Source organism: Tachysurus vachellii, chromosome 10 (assembly GCF_030014155.1).
Source record: "Tachysurus vachellii isolate PV-2020 chromosome 10, HZAU_Pvac_v1, whole genome shotgun sequence".
Classification (NCBI taxonomy): domain Eukaryota; kingdom Metazoa; phylum Chordata; class Actinopteri; order Siluriformes; family Bagridae; genus Tachysurus; species Tachysurus vachellii.
This window is the reverse complement of record NC_083469.1, coordinates 22,354,931-22,374,831: the sequence shown is the minus strand read 5'-3', so window position 1 is coordinate 22,374,831 and position 19,901 is coordinate 22,354,931. Positions and strand designations below refer to the sequence as shown.

Genomic DNA, 19,901 nt, shown 5'->3' with positions numbered 1-19,901 from the left:
TTTGGCACATACCAAATAATGAATATTCCTATTGGTGTTATTTAATATAGTTATATTGTACAGAATTATTAACCATATATATATAAATATGTTAAAATAAAAATAGCTAAAAATAAAAAGAGTAAAATAGAACGATATCTTTTTTATGCCATTATCGCAGAGGAAATTACAACATTATGAAAAATGTACCAGATTTTCCAAATACAATTAATTATCTTCAAGGAAAGTATCAGGTAGGTACAGTATATAACAGAGTTTAAGGTAATACTAAGGAAACTATGTTTCATCTGGATTACTCAAAGGTTAAGGGTCAGGTCCTGAAGTGCTGCTCTCATGCTGTCAGAAGAGCGAATGAAGAGAAGGTGGTGTGCTATTGCCAGTGTTGAAGCTGCAGTTCACAGCATCAGTCAAAAGGGAGCAGTTTTTACCCACTTAAAATGCCACACTCTCTCTCTCTTGCTCGCTTTCTCTCTCTCTCTCGCTCTGTCTGGCTCGCTCTCATGCCACCACACAAAGCCATCCTCCATTCCTGCTTGTTGTCAGCGGGTGGCTGGCCCATCGTTAAAATGTGAACCACCCCTCACCTGACCAGAGCACCGAGTTCACCTTTAACCAGGGCTTTGGCTTTGACCCTACACGCTGCTGGGTTTAAGCTGAGCACCAGCCACAATAACAGGTCTGTTAAATTATATACAAATAGCAATACTGGAGCAAAGATCTGGAGTGTATCTGCGGCAGATTTTTGATATTACATGGCATTGCATTAATTCATATTTCTGATACATGTTACCTTTGATCAATTATGAATACGTAAATAATCATAGATTATTAGATTCAATTTTAAGACATAGAATTTAAAAAAATTATTTAGATGGGACACTTTTAACACTTTTTTCCCCCGGTGAACAGTTACAAGGCACGTGAACACACATTCATACTAATTTTTTATTGCGGGAATAAAACACTGTTGCTGCAGTGTTGATACTGAATAATGAATTGTTACTGTATTTGTGTCCTAATAAAAGGAAAATGGGAGAAAAAAGGGATAAAAACCCATAATGAGCTCACTAGTGTCCACAACTAAATGCAGTTTTATTCCATTTATTGTGTCTAATTTTAGGATAATATTGACACAGTATGAAGTCTATGCTGTTATTTGATCAGAAAAATAAACCTCTGAGCAGTACATAAGAAAAAGTACACCAGAAAAAAAAACACACGAAAAACTGGAACTAACACACAAGGTAAAAAAAATAAAACGGGGAAATAAAGACAGAAGAGTGCAATTACCATTGGGCTTTAGAGGAGGTCCCCATGTCAGGTTTATTGCATGTGGAGAAACGTAAGCAACGCTGGGAGCCGGCACTTCTTCTGGAGAACTCTCGTCTGTTTGGGCCATGCTGGGGGCGCTGATGGTGCAGCCACCTGCTGTGCATGCCTGAGGTCACAGGTCAAGATCAAGGGTGACATATCTTTGGCTTGATTGTATTACTAATATTTATATGATTTAATAGTTTCAGTGGTGAAACATCACTGGTGTTTGTAAATATGGAGTAAAAAGGTGATTTAAGGCCATGATATATGACATCCACTTCTTAATTACACTCGTATATGTATAAAATACAGTCAAATGTATTTGGACAAAAAATGCATCACAACTGCATTTACATCCCATTCAAGTTCACTCTTCTGGGAAGGTCAGGGCTCTGTGCAGAACACTGACATTCTATGAGTCTACCACTGCCAAAGCATGCATTCATGGAGCTCGCTTTGTGCACAGGGGCAATGTTCCAGTTATGAGAAATTGTAAGGCTTCCGAAGAGCAACAGTGTGGGAAAGGATCATATATGGATGTGATGGTCAGGTGTCCACATACATTTGGACACTCTGTGTATATATTGTAAGATAACATTTATATAAAGTTTATAAGGGCTGACATTATAAACATATTACATTGCCATTGGGAGCTGGGAGAAGTACTCACAGAAATTTGGAAAAAGTAAGTATGCCCAGGGACAAGGTTTCGCAGTGTGTAATCCTCAAAAAGCTCAGAGCTGTTGTACACCACAATTGGTTCCTCATTAGGAATGGACTGATAGAGAGTGTAGAATTGCAGCTGCCCATTCACCTCCAGTGGTGATGACCACCTGAGAAAAAAGGAGAAATTAAAACAAAAACTGACCTGATAGAGCAGTCAGTGGTGTCGCTAAGCAGCCTGAAGTGTCACTGAGCATTCAGGAGTGTCACTGAAAATGTCAGTAGTGTCACTGTGCAGTCAGTAGTGTCACTGGGCAGTCAGTAGTGTCACTGGGAAGTCAGGAGTGTCACTGGGCAGTCAGGAGTGTCACTGAGAATGTCAGTAGTGTCACTGGGCAGTCAGTAGTGTCACTGGGAAGTCAGGAGTGTCACTGGGCAGTCAGGAGTGTCACTGAGAATGTCAGTAGTGTCACTGGGCAGACAGAAGTGTCACTGAGAATGTTAGTAGTGTCACTGGGCAGTCAGAAGTGTCACTGAGAATGTCAGGAGTGTCACTGAGAATGTCAGTAGTGTCACTGAGCAGTCAAGAGTGTCACTGGGCAGTCAGGAGTGTCACCTGGCAGTCAGGAGTGTCACTGAGAATGTCAGTAGTGCCAATGGGCAGTCAGTAGTGTCACTAAGAATGTCAGTAGTGTCACTGGGCAGACAGAAATGTCACTGAGCAGTCATGAGTGTCACTAAGAATGTCAGTAGTGTCACTGGGCAGTCAGGAGTGTCACTGAGAATGTCAGTAGTGTCACTGGGCAGTCAGGAGTGTCACTGAGAATGTCAGGAGTGTCACTGAGAATGTCAATAGTGTCACTGGGCAGACAGAAGTGTCACTGAGAATGTCAGTAGTGTCACTGGGCAGTCAGAAGTGTCAATGAGAATGTCAGGAGTGTCACTGAGAATGTCAGTAGTGTCACTGAGCAGTCAGGAGTGTCACTGGGCAGTCAGGAGTGTCACTGGGCAGTCAGGAGTGTCACTGGGCAGTCAGGAGTGTAACTGAGAATGTCAGTAGTGTCACTGGGCAGTCAGGAGTGTCACTGAGAATGTCAGTAGTGTCACTGAGCATTCAGGAGTGTCACTGGGCAGTCAGGAGTGTCACTGGGCAGTCAGGAGTGTCACTGGGCAGTCAGGAGTGTCACTGGGCAGTCAGGAGTGTAACTGAGAATGTCAGTAGTGTCACTGGGCATTCAGGAGTGTAACTGAGAATGTCAGTAGTGTCACTGGGCAGACAGAAGTGTCACTGAGAATGTCAGTAGTGTCACTAGGCAGTCAGGAGTGTCACTAAGAATGTCAGTAGTGTCACTGGGCAGACAGAAGTGTCACTGAGAATGTCAGTAGTGTCACTGGGCAGTCAGGAGTGTCACTACGAATGTCAGTAGTGTCACTGGGCAGACAGAAGTGTCACTGAGAATGTCAGTAGTGTCACTGGGCAGTCAGGAGTGTCACAGAGCAGTCAGGAGTGTCACTGAGAATGTCAGTAGTGTCACTGGGCAGTCAGGAGTGTCACTTGGCAGTCAGGAGTGTCACAGAGCAGTCAGGAGTGTCACAAAGCAGTCAGTACTGACAACTGAGTAGTCAGTAGTGTCACAAAGTCAGTATTGTAACTGAGCATTCAGTAGTGTTACTGACCAGTCAGTAGTTGTACTGAGCAATTAGAAATGTCATTTTGTAGTCAGAAGTGTGACTGAGCAGTTTGGCGTGTCACTGTTTCACTGAGCAGTCAGTAGCCTCACTGGGCAGTCGGTTGTGTCACTGAGCTGTCAGGATTGTCACTGAGCAATTGGTAGTGTCACTGAGTAGTCATTACTGTCACTAAGCAGTCAATAGTGTCACTGAGCAATTGGTAGTGTCACTGAGTAGTCATTACTGTCACTGAGCAATCGGTAGTGTCACTTAGCAGTCGGTAGTGTCACTGAGCAGCCTGTAGTGTCACTGAGCAGCCGGTAGTTTCATTAAGCGTTTGGTGGTGTCACTAAGCAGTCAGTAGTGTCACTGACAGACTGGCGTCACAATAGGCAGTCTGGCCTGTCACTGTTTCACTGAGCAGTCTCACTGTGCAGTCGGTTGTGTCACTGAGATGTCAGGACTGTCACTGAGCAGTCTGTAGTGTCATTAAGCAGTCGGTAGTGTCACTGAGTAGTCGGTAGTGTCACTGAGCAGTAGGTAGTGTCACTGAGCAGTTGGTAGTGTCACTGAGCAGTCGGTGGTGTCACTAAGCAGTCTGTAGTGTCATTGAGCAGTCGGTGGTGTCACTAACCAGTCAGTAGTGTCACTGAGTGGTCGGTGGTGTCACTGTGTCACCGAGCATATAGCACACAAAGTTGACTCCAGCCATAATGTGAGTTTAGATGATGTAGTGTCACTGAGCAGTCATTAGTGTCACTGAGCAGTCATTAGTGTCACTGAGCAGTCGGTAGTATTACTGAGCAGTCGGTAGTGTCACTGAGCAGCCTGTAGTGTCACTGAGTGTTCGGTGGTGTCACTGTGTCACTGTGTTACTGAGCAGTCAGTAGTGTCACTGAGCAGTCAGTAGTGTCACTAAGCAGTCGGTGGTGTCACTGAGGGGTCGGTGGTGTCACTGTGTCACTGTGTTACTGAGCAGTCAGTAGTGTCACTGAGCAGTCAGTAGTGTCACTGAGCAGTCAGTAGTGTCACTAAGCGGTCGGTGGTGTCACTGAGCGGTCGGTGGTGTCACTGTGTCACTGAGCAGTCAGTAGTGTCACTGAGCAGTCAGTAGTGTCACTAAGCGGTCGGTGGTGTCACTGAGGGGTCGGTGGTGTCACTGTGTTACTGAGCAGTCAGAAGTGTCACTGAGCAGTCAGTAGTGTCACTGAGCAGTCAGTAGTGTCACTAAACGGTCGGCGGTGTCACTAAGCGGTCGGTGGTGTCACTGAGGGGTCAGTGGTGTCACTGTGTTACTGAGCAGTCAGTAGTGTCACTGTGCAGTCAGTACAGCCAATTAGTGGCATCAACCAAGTAGTACTAATGTGACAAAACAGTCGGTGGTGTCACAAGTGTCATCACAGAGAAGTATTGCCAGACAGTGAGTTGTGCCACACTCAGTGTTACTCAATATTAAACAAAGCAGCAATAATAAAAGGCAGAGTTTCCAGCAGTGTGTGAGAAGTCCAGGCAGCTTCTACTGCAATAACCCTGGCCAAGGATGCACAGACAAAAATAGGGAAGCGTCTGGTGGGTTAGCATTTCAGACTGCCACTTGACTTTCTCTGAGCTAAATTTAGAACAGAGGACACCACTATCTGCTCTGAGATCCAAGAGTCTGAAGGCAAGCAGAAAAAAAAAAAAAAAAAGGCAGATGGAAACTGGAAAAGATCGAAAACAATAAGGAGGGACAATTATGCGTACAGATTTTTTTTTCTTGAGTTCTCTTGTTGCATTGTACTATATAAACAGTTGAATTTTGTTAAGAAGTTTCATTTAAATTCCTATTTATTCAAAGCTGGAAATATTCAGTGAAATGTCTGCTTCTAAATTAGACATTGTTCTGCTTAAAATGAAAAACTTTACTGGGGTGAAGAGGAAGAGAAAGAAAAGGAAGAAGAAGAGAAAGAAGAAGAAGAAGAAGAAGAAGAAGAAGAAGAAGAAGAAGAAGAAGAAGAAGAAGAGGAAGAAAAGGAAGAAGAAGAATATTTTATCTTGATAAATACCTCCATAAATTTCTCAGTGAGACAGGTAAGGTCATCCTGTTACTATATCTAGTGTATTTGCTCTGGTGTAATTCAATAAGAAATAAACATTTCTTCTAAGCTGCAAGACCTACTATAATATAGCACACAAAGTTAACTCCAGCCATAATGTGAGTTTAGATGATGCATAGGGGACATTCAAGTTCTTTTTCAAGCACTATGAAATTAGCACATGCCTCACAAGGGGTTTTTTTTTTGCTCTACCAGGATCAAACACACCCGCAGGTAACCCTATTCATTATTGTGATTAATTTAGCTTCTGCGTCAATTAAATTGCATTTTAAATGACAAATGACAACAGCTATTATGGTGCTCTATCACAAAATTACTAAATCAATTGTTCATATGATTTATACTGCCTCCAAAAGAAATTGACAATAAAACAAAGGATTTTGTAAAGCAAATCAAATTATCGCAGTGTAAATCAACAAAAAAAGAAAGTTAGGTGGAGGCTTAAGAAGTATCATCTAGTCTGATGAAAATAAAACAAGATACAAAGTGTTTCTAATTGTGTCCTGAGAGGAGGTGCAAGCCGGCGTTCAGGAGAGCGTTTCTGCTGATTCTGGTTTTGTGCATGTCTCGCTAGCCTGAGACCATTCTAAAAGGCAAATCGCAACACAACAAAAGAGTATTGAACACATATGATCCTTTACCCTTTGCTATTACAATTCTGCTAACAAGGCAATACCTTTCAAAGGCACCGTATCCACAATTAGACCCTGAGAGGAAAAAAGGGAGAGTGAGAGATATCATCGGTAATGTCAAATTACAGAGTGGATTCTCTTTCTCATGGGCTCTTCTCTTCCAACACTGTCCTGTTAGTGCACCTTGTCCTATTCAAATTAGAATATTCAATGGAAGTAAAGCAATAACCATTCCCCTTCCTCCTTGGAAGATGAGAACAATAAATATGGCGAGCTTTTCTCCGAAGCACTGTTTTCATTATATAGTGGGAGCATAACTAGGTTATGAATAGCAGTGATGGGACAAATTGAGTCATATACATCTTTTTAATAAATGGCATACTGACATCACAAGCTTCCTACCGCCATTAATGTAGGAAAGGAGGGAGAACAGTGAAAGCTTTTCCCCCTTCTTTCACAAGCGAGGGTAGAAAATGAGGATAATTGGATGAGGACTGGTCTGAGAGGTTACTACATTAGAGAGAGCAGAGTTATATGGTGGATTGGAGAGGGAGGTGTAATTCAAGCCAGGAATTTGACTGTGTTCTCGAGGTGCCTGCTTGGATATGTATTCTCCTCTCGCCCTCGCCTTTCTCTGCCCTGTGATCGCTCAAGTAAAGTGCTGACATTTTCTTTCTGGAGGAAAACTTAACCATGTGCTACCGTCACCCCCGCTAGCCCTTGCTCTTATGCTAAAAAACAAAGTGTACCCGAGATTGCCACCCTGTTGTGCCACTATTCTTTGCTCTCGTGCTCTCTTTTCATCCATGTGGTGTAGTGCCCTTACTGGCTAGTTCTTAAGTGATGCTGGAATGGAGGCAAAAGATGAAGCTCTAATGGCTTTCACACAGATTGCTAAAGGCCAAGGTGGAAGTGTTGCAAGGGGGTGGCGGGGTGGGGGGATGTGGGGTGTGGAAGCTTGCGGCTGTCGGACAAACTGTCCCTCCCTCTGTCGCTCTCTATCAACGCACGGGTCAAGCGCAGGAGAGTACTGAGCATGCTAAACAGGAGGGGAGAAGGTCACACTCAGGGATTTTCATACAGTCCAATGACAGGCAGCTTGCCGTTATACCACTAAATCAAGGCTCTCGTTCCAACTCGCCTGGTCTAGGATGACCAAAGACGACAAGGACAAGGAGCCGATGTGCTGAGTGACGGACGGGCCGCTCCACACTTTATGATTATATGGAAAACACTCAGTTGATTAATGCGTCAGCTATCAGCTAGGAAAACTCCTCAAACCTGACAAAATATGCTAGAAAAATAAGTTAATCTGACCCTTCTACCTCAACCTCTCCACCTCCTACCACAAATAAGGCACCTATTTTCAATTCATCTTTAACAAACTGATCTTTCGTGCTTTAATTATGCCATATGATTTGCTTCAAGACATCTGGCAAGCAGAAATAAAAACTTGTTGATATTCAGCTGTAAACTTACATACAACATTACAACAAATATCAACAGTCATGTATCATCACTTACGTCCATTCTTAAGTACAATTATCGCTTGAGGTTAACTGAGCAAATGAAGCAGAGGATTGTCAATTTCTACTCCTATCGTACGTATATTGGTGTTTGTACTCTAGGCAAAGTACAAAACTCTGGGCCCTTATGAAACTCTGCCCCTTTTGCTACACAGGGGCAGAGAGTAAAATGTACCCAAAGGCCCACTTTATTTTTTGTACATTGTTTAAGCCAGTTACTATTAGCACACCATATCTAAGTGAGTTTTCTAGCATAAGCAATACAACACAACAACACAACTGGGACAAAAACTACACAAAGGGTCTCATTCTAGACAATTGTCAGTCCTCTGTCTCTGCTCTCAAATCAGTTGTATCCCAGTTCCAGAAGGGTCCAGCATTTACTTCAGGTTGCTTTAGTGCAGAGCCTGCTAGTGTGCTGTGCCTGCAAATCAATCACAAATATATTATTGATATTTGCACACTTTCTGGTCACATTAATAAAAACACGCAGCTACAGGGCTTCACATCAAACATGTGATCTCACGAATTGGTTACGGATGGGCTGAATTTCAGAAACTGCTTTTTTTTCCTGAGGTTATACAGAACGGTGTGAAAGACAAAAAAAACAAAAAAACATATAGAAGCCCAAATGCCTTGTTACCACTAGAGATCACAGTAAATTGGCATGGTTAAAGGTGACAGAAAGGCTACACTAACTCAAACAAGCACTATTTACAACCAGGATGACCAAAAAAAGCACTTTAGAACACACAGAGCCTTGAGGCAGATGGGTTATGGTAGCAAAAGAGCACATAAGATTCTACTCGTATCAATCAAGGCTACAGTAGGAAGTTGTTGAACAGCTGAAGACTGGAAAAACATCAAGAATGGTGAATGGTCTAGTTTCTGTGAGCTGGAAAATACAGCTCTGTCCCCTTGAGGCATAAGAGGCTTGTGTTGTGTGTATCGAGCACCTACCGGACGTTTATGCTGTGAGCATCCAGGACAGTAAGGACAGGCGGCTCCATGTGCGTTGGTGGGAGTTGACCGGTGTAAAGTGTGACCATAGAGCTGTTAGTGCAGCCTGCTTCAGTGCAGGCACTCAGCAGAAATGTGTGTGGAGTGTACACACCTAGCCCTGAACAAAATACACAAACACACAAAACATATGCAAATAAAATTAGACAAAAGAGTGATAAAAAATACTGACCACCAAATTTAAATGTGTTCTCTCACTGCATCCTAAACTGAGCCATTGTTGTGACCAAGCCATGATACACACACGCACGCACACACACACACACACACACACATGCACGCACGCACGCATGCACACACATGCACACACATGCACACACACACACACACACACACACACACATGCACACATACACACACACACGCACACATGCACACACGCACACAAACACGCACGCACACACACACATGCACACACACGCACGCACACACATGCACACACATGCACACACACACACACACACACACACACACACACATGCACATACACACACACACACACGCACACACGCACGCACACACATGCACACACATGCACACACACGCACACACACACACATGCACACATACACACACACATGCACGCACACACACACACATGCACACATACACACACACACACGCACACATACACACACACACACGCACGCACGCACACACACAGAGAGCTGGGCTTGTTTTGTGCATGTGTGTCCTGGATGACTAAAGTTCTCAAACACAGACTGTGCATACTGGACAGGAAGGAGGCTCTCTCCTTGAATCACTTGAAAGCAGTTTACTGTCACAGAACGAGACTGCAAAAAGCAAGGGAATCCAAAATCACAGCAGGAGCAGGCACGGAAGCTGAGCTAAGATATCCTGAAAGAAATTGGAATCTCCAGGTATTGAGTACAGCACGCTTGCCTGCTAGTGAACAGGGAGTGGAAAGCGTAGCGATGCGGCGCTCTATAGCTTCTTATCATATTACACCTCCACCTTCACCATGACCCGCAATGAATGAAATACCTCATAGAGAAGATTGAATATCTATCTACACAACACACCTTATGGAAGAAAAAAAATCCCTTCAAAGAACCCCTCATGCTTTGTGCTTCTAGTTTTAATACAAATTGCCAGCCGTATCTTTATCTATACAAGACAACACAGTTCCTTACCATGATCAGAGATGATGCCTAAAAAAAAAAATTGGGATTCAGTGCCTTTAATCCCTCTCACTGACAAAAATAAAATGTAGAAGTGTGTGCGCTTAGAGTCATCTAACTAGTTACTTAAACAAAGGGATAACTTTTGTGACATCTTGGTGAAATGAAGCGACCGATCACAAAGCATTTGTGAGGGAAAAAACCCATAAGGATCAACGTCCTTAACTAGAGATGTGTTACATGAAATTATTACTACTGTCAGGCAAGCTATAATTTTCAATCTGGCCAAGGAATGAAGACCTTTATACTCACTGATTTGTGTCAGAAGACACAATGGCCATTCATTTAAACCTTACTAAATAGAAGCCTTAATTGACTCAGGACATGATTAAAAGAAACACACTTTTTTTTTTTTTTACTGAATAAAAACTGATTTTATTTTGTCAACATGATATGCTGTATGTGTATATATCTGACTGTGCTGTATGACTGGGCCTGTGTGTATGTTAAAGCCACCGATTAGAGCTGAGGGAATACTAAGCTGACATTTTGAATGATTCATCTCAGACTGAATATACCTGTCCAGGGTGTAAATTGGTCTTTCGGGGTTACCCGTCTTATAGCCATGGCTCTCACCCTGGGGCTCAATCTACGGCAGGAGCCGAGGCTTTTAATAAAACATTGTGCACTGTTCACACATTATTGCCAACAGTAGAGGCTGCTGGAGGCTGCCGAAGGCCTGGCCATCAGGAGCACACTGGGAGTAGGAGAATAAAAAGCCCAACAAAAACAATTGCCGCCCGGTGGCCCTTGTCTTGTCCACTGAAATGAAATATAGTAATAGTCCACTTCCTCCTCAGAAGTGAACGTAGAGGTTCTGATTAAATAAAAGAGAACGCTGACTGCCGTTTGCACAATTCAGTTACAGTCTCCAGGCACCTGCAAGTAGCATGGCTGTGTTATTTGCTGTGCTAAATAACAATCCCACAATATCTTTTTTTGTCTCAGAATGAGAGTTGTATAACACTTGTACTAATATGTATCAGATCTTCAGCTAGACTTGACGATGGAGCCGCTGGTCATGAGGACAATCACAGAAAGAGAAAAGAAACTTTCAGCGTTTCTAGTGCTAATGTTTCCACACAATTTACAGCCATTAACAAAATTCTTTCAAGCTGTCTGTGCGAGTATGTGTGAAGGTTTCCCCTTCTGGTTTGTTAGCACTAAAAAAGCAATAATGGTGGATTAATCTGAACACAGTCTCAGGTTATAGACTCTACAGCTACAGCAGCCACTTTTCATACTGGATTTTTCTAACACTTCGTTCGAATGGAAATCGCCATATGGGACTCATGGCATAAACAAAAAGTCTGTTATAAAAAGAGTCAGCAGACTGTTGGCTTTCGGTGAGACATGTTTGTCTTAACCTTTGTTAAGGATAACCTCACACAATATTTTAGTGGTTGAAGATTTACTGTGATTTACCATTTACTGTGAAAAACTTTTCCATGAATATATTGCCCCTAAATAATTATCACCTTTGTGGAGTGAGATACTGTATGACAAAGAACGTCACTGCTGAAAAGGGAAACAAATAATCAGGGGCAAATTCTCTTAAAAACAAGCATTTGACTTTATGCCCAAAAAAATAAAACTAAATATGATGAGTGAAAAAGGAAGCAGCTTTATGTTTAATCATGTCAACTATAATGTCCAATGATTTATAAAAGAAATTATATATTATTTATTTATTTTATTTCTTTATTATAATGATATTTGATAAAAATAAAAGACCTATAATGGTATATCTAGAAACAACACATTCAGCGTTCTATCTTTGGTCTTTGCTTTATTCTTTGATTTTTTTTATTTTGTCTTAACCGTAGCATGTCTTAACTTTAGTATTTAATTAACAAATTAATTAATAAATAGAGTAATGAAAGGTTTAGAAATAAAAAATGTTGAATATTGGTGCAGTGGTAAAAAGCTACTAAAGATGCTTTACATTACTACACACCAATAAGATTTGAGCTTGTCTGCATTTATAATGCTATAACAAGAATGACAAAAATCTGCTTCAAGTGGAAGCTTGTTTTGTCTTGTTTTTTTTTTATTTTTATTAAGGTTAAACAACATTCAAAGAAACTTCCCTTGGGTAAAGAAAAAGCAGCTCTCGCTTTCAAATGCTAATCCTACAGTATTTACTGTGTGTGATCTGTATTCAAGCTCCTGTACACACTAATGTAAGGGACAAATTTTTTTTTTGTAACACAAAAAACAACCTCCACCAAAAAAAATAAAAAAATAAAAAAATAATAAAACCTTCACTCTATGAAGTGTATTTACATTGAAACATAGACATCGAGGCCTGAGATAAAGCATCCAGCCATGGCAGCATGTATACTGTAATAACTGCTCGTTCTGATGTCATAGAGTGGACACAGACTGTATGCTCTCACATTTTTCCATTCTTCCTTACCGCTGATGTTGAAGGCTGTGTTGTTGCCTTGATAGACCTCTGCATGGTCCTTGTAGAGGGTGTAGTATGTGATGACACCATTGGGTTTTTGAGGAGGATCCCAGTACACAGAGAGAGAGTCTGTGAATGGTAGTGCACGGGGAGGAAGCACATCGTCAGGAGCTGAAAAATCAGGTAAGACAGGTAAGAATGAGTATTCTGATGTTCTACAGAAAATGTGAAACATCTGACCATCTGAACACTTCTATGATAAACACACTACCTTGAGCACCACAGGCTTCCTCCCCCAACACAATCACCTTACCTTACTAGTAAATATTTAGCATCATTGACACAAACCTCAGCGCCACGCTCTAAAATCCAGTTATTATAACATCATAATAGCAAATTGTGAATAAATCTGAAGTCAGACGTCCAAAAAGCGCACGTGGGTGTCATGGTCAGGGGTGCGCATACTTTTGGCCATGGTTCCATGGTCAAAATTCCAGTAAAATTCCACTATTTCTCAAAATAAATTTGGCAAATATTTTTATTCTGAATGTGTGCAATTTGGAGGAAATTGACAAAGTTGACAAATTTGTCACCCTTTATTTTACTGCACTTTCATATTTAAATTCATTCATTTAAAGAATCTGATGGAGCTGCAGTAAAAGTCAGATTATAAAGGTCCTTGGCCATAGAATATTTTTTTTGATATTTAGCTCATGTATTTGTTAATTAATTCATGTGATAGTTGACACTGATGGCTTAAACTGATGAATAAATGAAGCAAAACACATTTATAGCATGAATTCGTTGAGGCTTTAACACAAATGTCTTCCCTATCGAGCCAGAACAAAGTTCTCAAGTTTGTAGAGCCAAATCCATATAGTTATTTGAGTTTTATGTCAATATTCACATCACATTGATATTTGTTTTCACTCAATGACCACTAAAGCCATACTATCCTTTAAATAAAGCAATTTAACCCAACTTGGAATTTTGCATGACCTGGAAAACACAGCCACATTTTTCACTCTCATATCAAACAACAAAAAAGAAAAAGAGAGAGACAGACAGACAGAAAGAAAGAAAGAAAGAAAGAAAGAAAGAAAGAAAGAAAGAAAGAAAGAAAGAGAGCGAGAAACAGAGAGAGAGAGAGAGAGAGAGAGAGAGAGAGAGAGAAAGAGAGAGAGAGAGAGAGAGAGACTTCAAACTAGTGGGCAAGAACAGAGCTACTTGTATTTGCAAAACGGGTCTCAGACAGAGAAAATAATTGCCACTGACAATTAATCTGTCTTTATTCCTGCTGTTTCATGTAGGAGAGAGAGAGAGAGACTCCGTCAGTGGACATGACACTTGTTCTCTTCGGTCTACAGAAAAAGTGTCTTTGTCTTGGAAGGGGAGTCAGACAGGCGCAGGGTAATAAAGAATGAGTGTGGAAAGAGTTGAAAGAGAGACGCGAGGCCTCAACATGGTTTTGGAGCTACACGAGAAACACCTTGTCTGACTGCAAAAGCTTCAATTTGCATTTCATACTTCTGACCCTAGAATCAATTCTTTTTACTTCTTTGGGGGAGCAAAATGAAGAAAGCTTGCATTAATCTTGCAGATGCCTCACGTTACTGACAAGGCTCTCAAACGAACAAAGTAACAGCAATTAAAAAAGCCATTCATCTGCATTACAGCTATTAAAGATGCATGTCATTTAAAAGGGGTGGGGTGGGGTGGGGAAGTGTGGGGGTGTGTTGGAGTCATTCATTCATCTTTTAACCTCCGTCGCTACAAAAATCCTCCAAATTAGGGATATAAGTAGTGTAGTGATCCAAAAATAAATAAAAAATCTAAGAAAGCCAGTGGCTAGCAATACATTCTGTCATCATATTAGTTAGAGTTCATGATTGTTTTATTATTCAGAAAAGAAATGGAAAAGTGAAGAGGTTACCTTCTTGTGGAGTGGTGATGCTGGTGGCATGCAGGCTTTCTCCACAGCCGGCCTGAGTGCACGCCGTTAGGGTAATATTGTAGCTGCTAAAAGGAGCCAAGCCACTTAACGTTCCTGGAAAAGGAGGGAGAAGAAGTGGCAGAGAGAAAGAGAGAGAGCAGCAAATGTCATTCTTTCACTTCCATATTTCAAAAAGCAGACCCTCCACCTGCTTATGCTCCGAGACTTAATGCAATGCTTGTTCAAACACAGCATAATTTAACCATCACTTCTGATAATAGCCCCAGATTTAAAACGACTTTATTAATCATCATACGCAGGAAGTAAAGTGATGCCAGGCTTCTCTGTTCACTGTATAAGACGCTAATGACGGGATTTAATGGACGACATGAGACATGGCATTTAAAAGCAGCCTGCTAGCTCATTTCTGGGATGCTCTTCAGGGCCATTATGAGCTAAACGCACATCACTAAATTCAACATTAATTTAAAAAAAAAATAAAAAAACAGATGTCCTTGACAGATATTTACATTACAGCTAAACTATAATCAAATGTATAAATAAAACAAACACACATCCTCTTGTGCCCAGGAGGAATTTTCTAATCTCATCTTCGTCCATTAAAGCGAGCCAAAGCTCATGCATTTTCTTGTCTCCACTATAACACACTCATATAAATTGCACGTAATTAATAGGACCTGCTCATAAATTACGACAAAGGACTTCCAAAAGTGTTGCTTTTAATTCATTTTAGTCCTTAAAACAAGGATTTATTTATGAATTGATCACTCCAAATAAAGGCTTTTAATGCTACACATGTTTGTGTGTGTGTGGGTGAGAGAGAGCGAGTGGTCCCTTGGCTAGCTTCCATGCTAATCTGTGCTCACGTGTGAGGCTTATCTCAGTACGGGACAGACCATTATCAGAGTTAGAAAGTAAACACTATGACACAGCTGTAACTGGGCAGGTGTCTCCGTTTTTTTGTTTTTTTTCATTTTGGTCCGATGTCTTTTAATTCAATTAAGAGGTTGACCCATGCCATTCTCATTACCTACTCATTTGCGTTCCTGTTTTTTTTTTTTTGTTTTTTTTTTTTTATCTGTCTGTGTAATTCTGCGTTCAAGTCATGGCCATCATAAATTAGCTAGGCGGAGTTTGAACTGTGCCAAGGAGAGGACAGAAAAAAAAAGGGTCTTCCCATTTTGCCCGGAGACAGGGCTCAGATTGGCCATCTATAAGTGGCATCTCCTGCTTGCTGATTACGCATTCAGCTGATGTGACAAAGCATTTTCACAAAGTGAGTAAGTGATAACCCCACCTCTGGCACACCAATAACTTCACTAATCATTGCCTTCTGAACAGAGAGAGTGAGAGAGAGAGAGACAGAGAGAGAGAGAGAGAGAGAGAGAGAGAGAGAGAGAGAGAGAGAGAGAAAGAAACAATGGTCACTTTGCAGGAAAGAAACATGATAATGACCTTCAAACATGTCCAGAAGGTAAGACATTAATAACCGACTACTGTATATGTCATTAACAATATTACCTATGTATTGTCTTCATATCAGCAATACTGACTCTGGATTTTGGTTCTAAGTCTAAAAGTGTTTCTCTGCGAGGTGTAATAGCTGTTCAGTGTTAGAAGACAGACTGGAGGACGAGCTGTACTCTAAATGCCTGTTGCACCCATAAGAGACTAATGACGCTATTTAATTGACAAACTTAACCGCAGTATTTAAAAAGAAGCCTCTAACTTAATTGTAGAAAACTAAATCAATGCAATCAAAATGTGTTTCATTACACAGTATACACAGAGAAGTGAATCATTAAATATAAAATGTGCATGTTATAAAGCAACTTCAGGAAATATTTTACAAAGACATTATTTTTACTTGATCACTTGATAAAAAAAAGTTTTGCATTTAAATTCTTTTTAACTCTATGCATTTTATGTTACCATTCCTTTCTTTTGGAAATGTCTGTTTTGTATTTTAAAACAAACACTCGCCATTACAGACAGATTTAGTTCAGCTTTATTTCACTATACGTATCAGAAATCTAGTGAGTCAAATTCTTATACAGGACAATTTGACTCTCTCTTTTATGATGGAAGATTCCAGAAATTGCTGAGGTGGCATTTATAAGCTTCTCATTGCCCAATCGTTATAATTAGGGGTTAATTAAAAGTAGAACTGGGTTTTAGAGCAAGTGTCATGAAGACCTTCACATGCGTGGTTTCATCTCAAAACTGAAGGTGCCATAAGCATCTGTCTAAACACCTGTACGTAAATATAAAATTGCTGGTTGCACAAACACTACATCATTCAGGAAAGAGGCACAAAATGAACTCTCAGAGAAGAAACTTTGGTCCGAAAGGCTCAAATGAACCCAAAGTCAACAACAAAGGAAGTGACGAAGGAGACGGAGGCATCAGAAACCAAATATGTACGTTCACCATAAGCAGAATAGCTACTACATCCATGCAGCAGCAGAGAAACTGAAATCTTGTCTCTAACACAACAGTGAAGACTGCCTCAAGGATGTTTTGTTTTTTTCTTTAATATTAGTTCTGCTTTAATAGTTGTGTACTAATCTGTGCACACCCCAGAAAGTAGAATGCCTCAGCACTGTGTGTGAATAAATCTGCTTCACACATGTTCCATTAACTACAGTGAAGCAACAAACAAAATGAATCCTAGAAATCCAGCAGTAATATTAATTTATTTCAGCTCGCTAGAGTCATTTGTTCATTGGAGCACAGATACTTTTTTTTTTTTTTTTTTACAATATGTGCAATTAAATCATCCAAATCATCTGTAATGGACGATCAAACATGTTAGCACAGTGTACTTTAAGAAAGAATTTGCGTGCAGATTTAAAAATACTAAATGATAAACCCTTAAAACAAGCTGTGATATACAGACAACACAAATTTGCTGATCCCATTTCTTTAAAAAAAAAAAAAACTACTGTAATAGGGTATAAATGTCAAGTATAATAAGCATTTACTGTTGCCTGGCTGGAGGTAGCGGTTATTTAAAAAGACAGGCTGTGCTCCAAATGTCCGGTGTGGCTCTTACCCATCAGCCATTGCGCGTTAAAGGTGGCACTGATTGGAGGGGATAAGGGACTGTCCCGGCTGTATGCCTTCACCACGTAGCGCTCAATTACACCTCTGACCTCAGGCGGCTCCTCCCAGCTCACCTCCGCGCTGGAGCCATTTACACTGGCAACTCTGGAGGGAGGCAGCACACTTTGTGGAGCTACAAGATGGATAAAAGTGGAAGGGGGGAGAGAGAGAGAGAGAGGAAGAGGGATGGGGAGTGGGTCTCGGGCTAAAGAAAAGCAGCACATATATTCTTCACATTTAATAGACACAGTAAATCATATCCATCCATTAGCATAAATACAATTTATTAGAGTTGTAACTTTTTCAGCGCTGATTTAATATGACCGTACATCCACCGTTCATACTGGGTCATATTTCAAACTCATCCAGCCTCTTTTTTTTTTTTATACACCTGCAAATGTAGTAAACAGTAAAATGTATGCAGAACAGGCAACATATGCAGTGTATGGATTATGAAATATATGTCATGCTCATTTTTAAATAATTTTAGATTCATAAATTAAAGCGTACAATTATTATTCCTCCTTCAGTACATACACAGTTTTTAAATATAATTCAAGTTAATTTGACCATATTATACCTGCTAAAAATAAATAAATATCTAAATGAAATCTTTAAAAAGATTTAACTTTATGCAATTGCATCAGGCTTCACTCTGTTGTGTTGCTTCTTCTTCCTATCATTCATCACCCTCTACACACAACCCTTCATTTTTAAAAGGAGGCACCCTTTGTGAAGTGCCCTCTTTACCCTGAGCTTCACGATAAGCTATCACTAAGCACAATCTCATCTCCTTGACTGTTACATATTTTGTGCTGATAAGTAGGAAATGGTCTGGCCTGAAAACTATGACACAAATATCAGTATGGAGCTTGGCGTGCGCTTGTGTGTGTTTGACTGTGCTACCTGTCTCTCGACTGCGTCCTCGCTGCCACGGTCCAGCTGTCCACCCTCCCTCTCCAGATGCTATCACTCTGTATAAGTACTCTGTTTGCAAATAAAGTGCCCTTCGTTTAAAATGACATGAAATAAAACCATGGTCATTAATTACATACAAAGACTGGCACATCAAAGGATTTGAATATATATAAGTGATAATGTTGAGAAATATTGAGAGAGAAAAAAGGCCATAGTTGAAGGTCCTCCCTAGTGGGTGCAGAGGTCCACACACAACACCCACACACACACACACACACACACACAGCCATCTAGGTGATGTTAAAAAAAACGTGATTCACCAGACCAGGCCACTTTATTCTGTCTACTTTGGGTGGTGAACAGGAATCAGCATAGGCACACTGACCAGTCCTACAGTATGTAGGCCCATACAGAAAGCTGTGTATACATTCATAATACGGAGAATACGTTCTGACGCCTTTCTATCATACCAGGCATTAACTTCAGTAAATTGTGCTACAGTAGCTCTTCTGTGGGATCGGACCCAAAGTGAAAATGTTTTGAAGTGAAACAACTGCAACATCAGCAGTACAGCTCCCTTTCAGAAGAGTGTTGATTGAGGGAATGGCCGTGACCTTGGCCATGACCTCTGCATGCCCTTGGGCTGGATGCTTTGTCTGGCACTTATGAGAACAAAAGCCCAGCACAATAGAAGGAAACAAAAACCTGAGACATGGCAGAAGGCCAAAAACAAAAGGGCAGGATATCTTCAGATCAACAAGCTGAAGGTGCTGGTGGGGATGTGTGGGTGTGTATGCGTGCATGTGTGTGTACCAGTAAAGGGCTGCAGAGACAGATCCAGAGCGTTGATCTCATTGCCTGAGTACACCAGGATGGAGTCGTTTCCCCGACAGTTAACGCTGGTGTCAGCTGACAGGCATCCATCCAGATTGACTCTGACAGCGGCACACGATGCAATGACCAAGTTTAAGACAGGACCACTTGCAGCCAATCGAACGTCCCTGATGCAGCCACCAAATCCTGCAGGAGAATAGTGAGAGAGAAAAAGAGAAGACGGAGGGGGATAGATCACATTCTGCAGTGGCCTAATGGTCTCAAACAAGGAACAACATCAGAGGCATCAAGATGAGCAGGAAGGGGGTTGAGTGGACACAACAGAAGACAGAGAGAAAATAACAGATATACTTTACAGTTCAGGCTACAATCTAGAGACTAGTTGGGATTAGACAAAAATTTGAAAGGTTAAAGATATAAAATAAAATAAAAAATATTTTATATATATATATATTTCCTTTCATTTCTTAAACAAACTACTGTGTATTGTCATTATTTTATGATATTATAATCTTCAGATGTCCAAATCTAGGACTTAATGGATAAAGCTAAAGCA

General features: G+C 40.9%; 1 protein-coding gene across 1 annotated transcript in view; it reads right to left on the bottom strand.

The window, feature by feature from the left end:
* The window catches only part of ush2a (Usher syndrome 2A (autosomal recessive, mild)), a 213,705-nt gene that overhangs the window by 101,323 nt on the left and 92,481 nt on the right, over window positions 1–19,901 (bottom strand). The window contains exons 28-35 of the mRNA XM_060880326.1: window positions 19,325–19,531; window positions 18,500–18,580; window positions 17,544–17,726; window positions 14,468–14,581; window positions 12,544–12,705; window positions 8,863–9,022; window positions 1,985–2,147; window positions 1,291–1,438 (exon numbers count right to left, since the gene is read on the bottom strand). Coding sequence (XP_060736309.1) covers window positions 1,291–1,438; window positions 1,985–2,147; window positions 8,863–9,022; window positions 12,544–12,705; window positions 14,468–14,581; window positions 17,544–17,726; window positions 18,500–18,580; window positions 19,325–19,531 — 1,218 coding nt within the window. The remainder of the gene's footprint in view (window positions 1–1,290; window positions 1,439–1,984; window positions 2,148–8,862; window positions 9,023–12,543; window positions 12,706–14,467; window positions 14,582–17,543; window positions 17,727–18,499; window positions 18,581–19,324; window positions 19,532–19,901) is intronic.